The 13173-nt window shown below is 34.6% G+C and overlaps 1 protein-coding gene across 2 annotated transcripts in view; it reads right to left on the bottom strand.

Annotated features, from left to right (window-relative positions):
• The window catches only part of NRDC (nardilysin convertase), a 99337-nt gene that overhangs the window by 45092 nt on the left and 41072 nt on the right, over positions 1-13173 (bottom strand). For both annotated transcript variants that reach the window (XM_061411987.1, XM_061411986.1), the window contains 5 exons: positions 11117-11190; positions 5697-5792; positions 4663-4785; positions 2060-2117; positions 80-153 (listed from right to left, as the gene is read on the bottom strand). In XM_061411987.1, the coding sequence (XP_061267971.1) occupies positions 80-153; positions 2060-2117; positions 4663-4785; positions 5697-5792; positions 11117-11190 (425 nt within the window). The remainder of the gene's footprint in view (positions 1-79; positions 154-2059; positions 2118-4662; positions 4786-5696; positions 5793-11116; positions 11191-13173) is intronic.

Here is a 13173-nt window from a genome sequence, read left to right as displayed (position 1 = left end):
GAAAATTGGCAGCCCCGATTAAGTTTTAGAGAATGTGCTAAAGTTATTTCAAATAGTTTTAAACCTTTGGTTCACGAACCTCTATAAAGTTTGTTAAATGCTGGTGTGTCAAATGGATCCGTTAAATGGCCAAAGTTTGGTTTGGGTAACCCACTGAAAATAAAACAAATACATTAAAATTTAATTGGCAAAAGCCTTTATAAGCAGTATCTTTAGGGATACCTAAACTGATAGGTATTTATAATCTATTCTATGCGCCCCTGGTTGAGAATCATCCTAGGCATAAGCGAATAGATGGCAAGAAAGCCACAAAATCCTGAACTACACAAACTATTCTTAACTTCAGCCCCAATAACTCAAATACTTTTAAAACTCACGAGAGACAGAAAACAATGAATTGAAGGGACCTCCCTTCCCAATATTTACTGTCTCTATCAGTCCCATTCAACTTTAGTTCTCGTCTTAATAGAAAGCCATTTCAGAGAAAAAATTTATACTAGAGATATTTTTTGATACAACAAATACACATTGAGTGATTCTTAGGAATAAAGTATGGTATTAATAAGCACTGTGGTATTTAAAAAACTTGGATTCTTCCTTCTAAAGGCTTTGCACACAGTTGAATATACTGTTAACTAATATTTCTCCTAAACACGGTCAATATGAAATCAGTATTAATTACCCAGAAGACTTTTTAACCTGTCTAATTAAGGAAACAAAGTTCTTAATGAATAATATTTAAAAGATTTTTTAAATTTAAAATTCTTATCAGGGATTGACCAACAAGACCTAGTGACTCCTTCTATTCTATATGTGCTGTGCTTAGTTGCTCGCTCTTATCTGACTCTTTGTGACCTCATGGACAGTAGCCCACCAGGCTCCTCTGTCCATGGGGATTCTCCAGGCAAGAATACTGGAGTGGGAGGCCATGCCCTCCTCCAGGGGTCTTCCCACCCCAGGGATCGAACCCAGGTCTTGCGCATTGCAAGCAGATTCTTTACCACCTGAGCCACCAGGGAAGCCCCTCTGTTCAATATACTTATGATTTTATTAGTAGAGTTTCACAGTGAAACACATTTCAATCTGTCACTTGACACTTAAGAAGCTAATATTCATTTCTTATCAAAACAAACAAAACAACCCCATAACATTGGCATGGCTTTCATTATCTTTCCTTGTTAGTATCAATGGAAATTTACATTAAGCAAGATAATAATAACCAATCAGTTGTTATTACAAATTATTCTAACATTTTTAAAACTAATTTCTCTTTCATAAATTTAAAACAAATTGTCTTGGAATGAAGAACTGGAAAAAGTCTAGCTTACTCACCTGATACAAGAAAAAAACAATCTGATTTCATTTAGTTTACTAAAATGCAAACTGCTAAGAGTGAGAAGAGAAACTTATTTGCTTAAGAATTAAATTTTTTGTATTCTCTGTAACAAAAAACATAACAATAAAGTATCTTTTAAATATGTGTATTATTTTTATGAATTTGAAGTGGACCAAAAAATAGTAGCTTTCTGAGCTGGAACTCTATATCCAATTTCTAATAAAAGGCAATTTGATTTGAATATATGCAACAGGCTTTTCAGGTAATATGTAAAGTCAATTATCATCTACAAGATTATTCTTTTGTGAGGGAAAAGCATTCCAAGTTCCAAACCACTGACTTAAAAAACAAACCTTCAGAACATAATTTGTTCTGAGGCAAGGGATACATCTAAGTATATGTATATTCTACCTGTCAATGCAATAATACAGTTTCAAGCACTGGACACAGTAACAGAAAAGCTCTGAAGAAACACAAAATGAGGCATAAATTCTTCAGAGTTACTGCTTACTATAAGTTTACAAGCTTGGAATTTTGAACTACAGAAACTATGGAAACTTGGGTATTCAAGTCAGTTTTCCCTCTCAAAGCCTGTGTTATCTTGCTGTGTTATCTAAACTACTTTAGGTCTTAATTTAATTACCCATTTAAAAAATAAACCAAAAGCAAAAAACGGCCTCCTTAACTCCATAGGTGTATGATTTATGAAAATAAATGTCTTACTTGTTTGGTATCTGAGAGAAGATTTCAGTCACCCACTTTTCCAAAGTATCCAGAGTTTCTTTGTGGAGAAGGCAGGAAGGAGACAGAGAAAGGCAATGTTGTTATTAAAAGCAGAAATGCAAATAGATTTCTCATAATCTTTAGCTATAAAACAAAGGAATACTTTAATTTGGGCATCACTTGCCACTCCTTAACCAGTAATCACTAACATGAAAAATAACTATTTAAGAAAATCTTGAGATACATATAATTTAATTTTGTTGAGATTCCTTTATTCTTTCTTCCTAGTGAATTTAGAGAAAGCACACAAGTAGAAAAAAAGGTTTTGCTAGGCAAGAGATGAGAATACATCAATCACCATTCCAAAACTTACGGTTTCTTTTAACTAACCTTGCTAGGACCAAGAGATGAGAATACATCCATCACCATTCCAAAACTTACGATTTCTCTTAACTAACCTACACTACACTGACCGTTCTCAGCAGCTCATCAGTACTATTATATTCCATTTGTTTTACATCAATATACACTTGCTGAGGTCTTCTTAGGTTGATATGATTTCTATCTTCTCTCGATTCTTTTTCTTATATTTCATAAGAAATTCTTTTGAAATTTCTAGTAAAACAGGAGTTCTAAATGAAAAAGGAAATCTTTTAGTCTTATCCCAGTGATTTGTTACCATCACCATCACTGGATATTACTTGTTAGTTTCAACAGACACATGAGTTTCACTAACTCAAAAAGTGATGCCCCAGGATATACAAAATAAGATGCAAATCAGTAATCAAGTTCTGAATTTACTCCATACTATTTATATTGATATTTAACTTGTAAATGATACAATAAATGCTGACACTCCAAACTCACTCTAGATTGGACAAAGTTCTCTTATCGAATATGTGGGACTTATTTTAGAAATTTGCAAGAAGCATTAATATATTTGCTATCACTGAAGAAAGGAATGCAAAAGAATCAATACCCAGTTGAAAAAAAATGCATGTTCATGAAAGATTTGGAAAAAATTAGTTTTAAATTGCAAATTAACATTACATACTAAATATAGAATTGCCTATTTTAATAAATGTTGTAAAAGGAATGGAGATGCACATTTGCAGTCTAAATGCCATACCTTATGTTCATGTCAACTTTAGTGCACTAATTTTGATTCTAAATATAAAAATGTTTTATAATTAAGTGCCAAGTCATCTCTGATCTTAATTTTGACAATGAGAGAGCAAAATTTTATACAATGGAGAATTACATTAGGGTGAGAAAATTTGTTTTTCAAAAAGAAATATACAAACTGAGGTATATCAAATGTGTATCAAATATACAAATATGAGGTATATCAAAATGTATAGTTCAGCAAATGACTGCCTTGGAAAAGTAACCTAAGGAGAATAAAATATAAAGAAAACAAAAGAAAGATACTATGATTTCTTTAATGAGAAAAGTTGATACAACATTATCTTCACTAAAGATAAAAGAAGGAAAAGTGTAGAGGTACTGACCAATATTTTTACATTTAAGATACTTCTGCTAGCATCACCATGATAGGCTTCAATTAATCATGCCATTTTATTGGACCCTATGTAATAATGAAAAGACAAACACTGTGGAAATAGATGGGGAAACAGTGGAAACAGTGTCAGACTTTATTTTTCTGGGCTCCAAAATCACTGCAGATGGTGATTGCAGCCATGAAATTAAAAGATGCTTACTCCTTGGAAGGAAAGTTATGACCAACCTAGATAGCATATTCAAAAGCAGAGACATTACTTTGCCAACAAAGGTTCATCTAGTCAAGGCTTATGGTTTTTCCTGTGGTCATGTATGGATGTGAGAATTGGACTGTGAAGAAGGCTGAGCGCCGAAGAATTGATGCTTTTGAACTGTGGTGTTGGAGAAGACTCTTGAGAGTCCCTTGGACTGCAAGGAGATCCAACCAGTCCATTCTGAAGGAGATCAGCCCTGGGATCTCTTTGGAAGGAATGATGCTAAAGCTGAAACTCCAGTACTTTGGCCACCTCATGCGAAGAGCTGACTCATTGGAAAAGACTGATGCTGGGAGGGACTGGGGGCAAGAGGAGAAGGGGACGACAGAGGATGAGATGGCTGGATGGCATCACTGACTCGATAGACGTGAGTCTGAGTGAACTCCGGGAGCTGGTGATGGACAGGGAGGCCTGGCGTGCTGCGATTCATGGGGTCGCAAAGAGTCAGACACGACTGAGCGACCGATCTGATCTGATCTGTGCCCTCTAAGAGTTTATGATTAACACAAATTAAATGCAAAAGCAGAGATGATAAAGGCAGCAGCCAAATGTTGTTCAAAAGACCAATTCACAATCTACTGGTACATTAATACACTAACACTAGCCAAGAGATAAGACTTATGTCTATAAGAGAAAAACATTTGCCTGAGAATCAGATGATCTTGTGTGTCCCTGAGCTTTGCCTCTTCAAATTCTGATTTCCTTTAGTTCATAATAGGATCAACCACTAAAGTAAGTTAACAGTGCACAGTAACACTGATATGACAGACAAATCCTAAAAAAGCACTACTTTCAAGTAATTCTAAGGGCCACAGTAGACAATATTACCTTTGGATTGAACCACTAAAGTCATGTAATGAGCAGAATAATAACGCAGCCAGAATTCTCTCAATCTAGCATGTGTATCAGTATTATTTCTTTTGGGCTCATGTTTGAGAGTTTCAGCATTTCCTATAAAAAAATGAAAAAGATTATAGATATGACTAAGTTTACGGTATTAAAAGTCTCTACACTGACAGTGCATCCTCTGCTACTATATACAACTAAGGAAATAACCCAGGTGACTCAAAATACTGAAACAGTTTATAAAAATAAGACAAAAATTTACAAGAAACAATTTCAAGGTATATTTTAACACTTAAGGAATTAATCTCTAGTTAGCAATACCTCAACAACAGTATTTGCCTTACTCTTCCTTTCTTAATAATTAGTCTATTAGGTTTTATCTATGAATTATTTTAGTAATATTCTGCATAATTCTTAAATATAAACCACATACAGCCAGGATGCCATATACAGTATACAACTGTACAAACAAGCAAACAAGCAAATCATCCTTTGAATGATTGGTCTAAATGCCATTAGGCCAACTCATTCCAGATTCTACTCTGTAGTCAAGTGGATTAATATAAGGCTATAATAACTGAATTCTAACACTAAGAAACAGCCATTATGAAAAACAGACACCATTTAAACAGTTTACCAATTAAACAAAATTAGGTCACAGCTCAAAAACTACTAGAGAAATCACCACTCAATCTCTGTTGATAAAGGCAAATTCAGGTTGGGGTAGAGCACATATTTTATAACACACTTTTATAAATTCACACTGTGGTAGTAGAACATCTGGTACTCAAAAAACATTTTCTAAATAGTAGGTGCTATTCCTCATATATCCAACATTAGGGAACTAAAACATAGGCATACTTAACTGCTTTCTATTTGAAAAGCTACCTACCTACCTACCCCAAAATGTAAAAAGTACCTAACTACCTTACCTTTCCATTCTTTATAAACCCTTCATGCTCTCAATCTTTCTTTACTAGAAAATATCAAACACGATGAAATATTTAGTCTCTTACCCCAAAAAAATTTTCCCATAGGATGTCCAGGTCTAGCAAGGCTTCCAAACAACATTTCCTTTCTGTTTGCATCAGAGGGTCTTGCAAGCTGATATTCTGTCAATTTTAAAGAAATATTTTTAATAAAATGAAATTCAATATCTTGATTTACTATCTGGAAATTCAGGCTAAACAACTGAAAGTAAGGAAGTAATAAAAATTAATTTTATGAATCATGTATAGTAAGACTGAAGTGGGAAATTCAATGATCTAGGACAAGTTCTATGACTTAATATATTCTGTAATTTTGGGTAGTCAATTCACTTTTCTAGAGATTTTCCTTTATTTTCAAATGAAACAGGTAGTTAATGACCTGAAAGTTTCAAGTCTAGAATATGAGAACCAAAATATTGCCTGCCAATCAGTAAACAAAGGATGTTATAGACATCAAGCCATCACATTACAGCCGCAGGGACAGTGTGCCCTAAGCCAACTCAGCATGAGAAAACACAGGATACTGGCCCCAGATAGCTGAGATGCTATCAAAGGAATGATTTCAGTGAGTCCAGACTCTTGCATCTTCCCATACATAGAAAAGCACTAAATTCCTTACCTTGAGATATCTCATTTTCTTTTATTAACAGTAATCTTTTGATGTTCCAACTACCTGGTCTCCTGTTGCAAAAAACTCCTGTATATCCTGGCTCCCTGATCCCCCTTGCCACTTTGGAACAGTTTTCTCAGCATTATCTGAGATGCTGTGTCCCAGGCTTGAAGTCCTCAGAGAACCCATCAAGTAAAACATAACTCTCAACTTTTAGGCTGTGCATTTTTGTTCAGTCAACAGATGCTATGTCTAAGATTTTATTAATGAAGGTGCTAATAAAATGTTAAATCAAATTCCTTATTATCTGAGAACTTTGCCATATATATTATTTAAATTTCTTCCAAAGCCAACTATGTAGGTAATAAAGTACTAATGGTTAAAAACAATCACTTTGAAGCCAGAAATATCTTGGCTAGAATCCAAGTTCTGCAATTACTAAGCTGCATAACATTGAGGAAGTTATCTAACTTCCTAGATTCTATTTTTCGTCTAGAGTATGGAGTTACTAGTATCAAGCTCATAGGATTTTTTAAAATAAGAATTAAATAAGATACATTCCTACACTGAACATCTACTATGCACCAGGTACTACTAAACTAGTTGCTGGAGGTAGAAAGTTCAGAATCAAAGCAGAGTCAAGATATCAGGCTGAAGAAATAAGGAAGAAACAATTTTTGAAAGAGCCCTTCTAAGCCTCAGTTTCACTGCATGTCAAGTAAGGATAATGGAGGAAAATAATCATAATAAGCTCAATAAATATTAGCTATTATTACTTATAGGAATAATGGTAAGACATTACCAATGTTTAATAAGGAGAGTAACATTATTATTATCATAGATCTAGACTTCAGTAAGTTCATTCTGGTTGTAAAAGTAGAGACAGGAAAATGATGAGGAGCCATCACTGTTATACTTGGAAAGAGAGCAGAAACCAAAGTGGTGACGGAAGAGATGGAAAGTAGTAGAAACATATATGAAATAACATATTTCAGTTACGTCATGAAGTCTAAATCAAAGGTGAGACAGTAAAAAAAAAAAATACAATTTCCATATCTAGAAAGCATACATAGTAAAAAGTATATATACATAGCTTCAACAGAGCAAATTTTTAAAATCTCTGTAAAAACATGAAGATATGGTGGCTATAACACAGAAGAAACAATTCCATTATTAAGTGTGAAAGACTGAACAATGGCCCCCAAAGATGGCCATATCTTAATCTCCAAAACCTGTGAATGTGTTACCTTATATGGTAAAAGGAACTTTGCACTGTGATTAAATTAATGATCTTGCGAAGCGGAGACTCTACTAGATTATCTGGGTGGTCCCAATGTAATCAGAGGGTCCTTAAAAGAGAGAGGTAAGAGGATCAAGGTCAGAAGATGTTAAGACAAAAGCAGGGTCAGATAGCAAAGGAGATTCCACACCAATGGCTCTTAAGATAATGAAAGGAGCCACAGTCTAGGAAAGTAGGTGGTATCTAGAAGGTAGAAAAGGAAACAGATTCTCCCTTGGGGCCGCCAACAGAAATGCAGTCCTGAGGAAATATTTTAGATTTCTGACCTTCAAAAGTTTAAGAAAATAAATCTGTTATTTTAAGCTTTCTGGTAATTTGTTACAGCAGCAACAGGAAACCATAACAGAGTAGACATATAAACATATCTACAAAAAGTAATTTAGAATTCCCCTACAACTGATAAAAATAGAGTATAAATACTGAACACTTAAAGAACACACTCAACTACTTGATTATATTAAAAAAAGTTTTGGTCATATCCCCAATCACAATTACTAAGGTACAATATGTAGGCAATTACACATGATTATGTAGAGTATGAATAATTGTTAAAGAGCTAATCATTAAGAACAATATTTTCTCTACAATCTTATTTTAGCAATAAGTCAATCTGATTTTAAGATCTATCCTGTGTACATTTGTAGCTTCTGTGATTAAATGTATTCAAGAAAATTATAAAACACTGAACAGACCTATCTGCATTGTGCAAACAAATTCTTATAAATTTATGTGTATAACCACTCCATTGAAAGATCAGACCAAAAACAGACTGCATGGTAATGAAGGTACAACAAGTGATAAATTTAAAACCTAGCAAAGAATCTCTTCCATAAGCAGGAGGAGAAGGAAAAGGAAAATGAAAAGATGAATCTATCATGACAGTTGAATTTCAACTCCTCTCACACTGCATGGGTTATTAAAGCATGCAGGCAACTAAAAACATGCAAATGAGGTGAGAATGATAAATAAAGATTATTACATCTGAATAAAAGAAAATAACATTCAATTGTGAAGCTTTCAAAAGTGCTTAATAGACCTCATTATTTGTAGATACTGATTCTGGAAAAAGAAAGGCTAAGATGTGTGACTACAATACTGACTTAGACCTGGCCTAGAGCTGTTAACTCTTAATGGCCTGCATATGATATGTGTTAACATGTGACACTATTCAATTATAAATGTTTTGTGGCTTTAGCCAAGATAAATTTATGCTGTGTTCATAATAAATATCAGTATCTACCAATGTGTAAATACTGAGTCCCCAAATGATCGTATGTTCAATGTTCATAGAACCTAAACTTAAGCTCATCTTAAATTTTCTGATGTATTATAAATACAAATAAGAGAATAATATATCATAAACAATATGCTAAAAAACAACTACTTAATGAATACTAGTTTGTTACACCAAAATTTAAGACCTCTCCCATCTCCTTGCATACAAGGCATGCTCAGTCACTTCAGTTGTGTCCGACTCTCTATGACCTCATGGACCACGGTCCGCCAGGCTTCTCTGTCCATGAGATTCTCCAGGCGAAAATACTGGAGTGGCTTGCCATGCGCTCCTCCAAGGGATCATGCCAACCCATGGATCGAACCTGCATCTCTTGCACTGCAGGCGGGCTCTTTATCGCTGAGCCACTGGGGAGGCTCCTTTCATCTCTCTAATCTCAAGTAAATCCTTTATACTTAGAAGGTTAAATAACTAATGATATATACCTAGCTATTTGTATCAGATTACAAATTGAAACCTAGGTCTCCTATCATCGGAAACAAAAAAAACAGAGCCTTTAGCCTAAGTTCATTTTAAACCATAACTAATTATTGTGAGTGTGTGAGTACATATCATATAACACATATTCAAAATATAATATATTCTGAATTAAACTTATAAAATTAAATCAGATGTTTAATCTTTTTTGGGGGGGCCTTACCACACAGCTAGTAAACTTAGTCTGCCAACCAAAGATTGAGCCCGGGCTCTGGCAGTACAATTTCTGAGTCCTATCATTGGACCATCAGGGTCCTTTTAACGTTTTAAATGGCAATTTCAACCCACTCTTGAAACTATACAAATAAAAACACACTTGAAATAATTAAAGACAAAGAATATAGTTCCTAGGTTCCCAAAAGCAGGGAAAGATTTTATAGTTTTCCTTATTTATTTTAGTTTTCATACATTCAACAAAGTTATCTGGGCTTATGAAAAAAGTTGTGGGTAAGTAAATAACAAAAATGAAGAAAATAAATCTTTGATTGTAAGAAGCGACTAGAACTAGGAGGAATCTAACTCCATTCTACCCTCTTCTACTAATAAATTGAGGGCCACAATTAGTGACATTTCTATAAGTAAAACACAGTTTGCTGGCTTGAAAACAAATAGTTCTTTCCAGTCATCTGCAGTTTATTTTGCCTAGTGAAGGCTCCTGCTGCTGCTGCCAAATTGCTTCAGTCGCGTCCGACTCTGTTCGACCTCATAGACGGCAGCCCACCCGGCTCCTCCATCCCTGGGATTCTCCAGGTAAGGACACTGGAGTGGGTTGCCATGTCCTTCTCCAATGCATGAAAGTGAAACGTGAAAGTGAAGTCACTCAGTCGTGTCCGACTCTTATCGACCCCATGGACTGCAGCCTACCAGGCTCCTCCATCCATGGGATTTTCCAGGCAAGAGTACTGGAGTGGGGTGCCATTGCCTTCTCCGCTTGAAGGCAGTAAATGTTTATCAGAAATAGATACACCATCAAACCAAAGGGAAAATGTTACAAAAGGAAGAACTACTACAAAGACCTGGCCTCTTCAGTGATGCAAGCCAAGCCTAACCTATATGAACTGGAAGTCCCCCCCAGTGTACTATTACATGTTTCTAATGCTAAAATAAGGAAGAAGGGTTAATCTGCAGTGATATTATTTATTGATACCCTGTAACTGAGGGATATCTGTAGCACGGTTCTCTAATGAATCCTCACCCTATACAGACACACAGTTTTCCTTATGGTCTTCAATCTTTAAAACACAAAGATAAGAAAGACCATCAAAAAGTAAAATTAAAAGGTATCCTGCTCAGGAGTTTAGTTTCTTCATCTATAAACATATCAAAATTATTTTCAGAACTACAGAAGCTAAACCCACAAAGTAACAGAAGTTACTGACACACAGAAGTAACAAAAAATAAGCTATTTTAATATCCGGATGGTGCATAAAGTAAAGCCTCAGAGGAAATATTTCTTCATGCAAAAAGAGTATGTGAACTTCTAAAGTTTGAATACCCAGTATTAGTCTTAAGAATTAAGAATTATGGTTAAGAGGTCAGTCACTGTGGTTAAACCCTCAAAAAAAGCAAAGGCTGAAAAATCAAAAATCCACACTCCTTTGATTTATTTCAAATCTATACTGAATAGACATTTAATGGCTTCAGTAATAAACATGACATTTCTATTTTAATTTAGCCCTTTATGACATAAAGAGTGATAAAGGATGATAAATGTGCTAAATAACTAGATCAATGAAGGAATAAGCAGTAAGACATAAAGCACTTACCACTATCAACAGCTTCAACTTCTCGGTCAATTGCATCTCTGATCATTAGTGGATGGATGAAAAACTGGGCCCATCTTAAGACAAAAAAAAAAAAAAAACCTGTCTGGTAAAAGCTTTTCACTAGTCAACGTCTATTTTTTTAAAGTAAGAAACTTTACTAAGTTGGAGATTTAATTCATTATCGTGCGTATAAAACCTAAACAATTTACAGCATTTCTAGATTTTGAAGTCTACAAACCACTTTTTCTCTATTATGAAATATAATACCCATTACAGAAAAATACATAAAACATGAGCATACAGACTATAAGGCAAATGCCGAAGTGGCAACTACTCAGTTCAAGAAATAGAACACTGTCAAAACTCTAGAAGCACCCAGCACCCATCTCAGAAGTTACATAAATGTTACAGTAATCACTTCTCTGCTTTTCTTGGTAGTTTTAACACATATACATGTATTTCTAGACTGGTGTTTCTTGATTTTTTTTTTTTCCCGTTATCAACCCTAAGGAGCCTTTTCAGAAATCTTATTCCAATCACTACCCTATGAAATTTCTGCACACATATAAAGCCTGTTTACGTACTGTATGTGTACCTGATTTCATAAGTAAAAAGTATCTAAGGACTCCTCTTTTTTAACTTTTTAAGTTAAAATATTAAAGGTTATTCGTATTTCACTTAATTGTATAACTACATTTGTAAACTTTAACGTATTTCTTATGTAGGTTGTGGTACATCAAATTACATATGCAAAATATCCATTTAAATAATAACAGCAATACAATCAAGTTTTTAAAAAATTACTATTTATTTTTCCAGCAAGATGTTAAAAAAAATTAATTTCCTACAATATTTAATAAACTTTGAACTTCTGCTTGCTCTGAGAAGAAACTTTTAACTTAATTAGCTACTAGTACTCATTAAGGGAGAAGGCAATGGCACCCCACTCTAGTACTCTTGCCTGGAAAATCCCATGGACGGAGGAGCCTGGTAGGCTGCAGTCCATGAGGTCACTAAGAGTCGGACACGACTGAGCTACTTCACTTTCACTTTTCACTTTCATGCATTGGAGAAGGAAATGGCTACCCACTCCAGTGTTCTTGCCTGGAAAATCCCAGGGCTAGGGGAGCCTGGTGGGCTGCCGTCTATGGGTCACACAGAGTCATACTCGACTGAAGCGACTTAGCAGCAGCAGCAGCAATAGCAGCAGTAGCAGTACTCATTAAAATATTACTGACATTTTTTTCTTTTCAGTACTTGTTACAATGATGAGCTAAATAATTTTTACTGAATTAAGTAATAAAACAGAATATTATATTTAATTCTAAAAATCAAAGTCACACACAAAAGGAGAGGGTCAAACATAAACATCCACAAGGCAGCTAATGACAACCAACTGACACATGCAGACTACCTCTAGTGATGATTTCAAGATTAAACAATCATTTGAAAGTCCTCCAATCATCTATCACCACAATTTTGTAGCCCAGACCTTGCATACATTCTGCATCTCTTCCATGAACTCAGTGTCAGTGTAAATGGTGCTCGTGTGATACTTGAGAAAATTCAGAAAGAAATTAATACTAAGTGAAGATTTTGCAGGTAGGGTTAAGCTTTGGAGGGCCACAAACCATTATAATATCAAACATTTTTTTACCTCCAAGAACCAATTTCTGCTACCAAAAGAAACAATATGAACCCTGCCAAGAATGCATGTTCTAGACAATAAAGTTTAATTTTTGAACTTCATATAAATGGATATATAGTTTATATACCCTTTACATGATTTATTTAACTCAACACTTTTAATGGTCATTCACGATGTTACACGTGACTGTGGCTGATTTATTTTCACTGCAGTAGAATATTTCACTGTATGAATTTACTCATCCATTCTACGGCTGATGGACATTTGTGCTGGTTCTGGATGTGAACCATTACAAACAATGCTATCAAAAACATTCTTATAAATATGTACCATAGCACATGTGCACAAGTTTGTCTAAATATCTAACTAAGAAAGAACTCCTAGGTAATAGCATATGCATCATACATTC

This window comes from Bos javanicus, chromosome 3 (genome assembly GCF_032452875.1).
Source record: "Bos javanicus breed banteng chromosome 3, ARS-OSU_banteng_1.0, whole genome shotgun sequence".
NCBI lineage: Eukaryota > Metazoa > Chordata > Mammalia > Artiodactyla > Bovidae > Bos > Bos javanicus.
The sequence above is the reverse complement of the archived record's forward strand: the minus strand, read 5'-3'. Positions and strand labels throughout refer to the sequence as shown.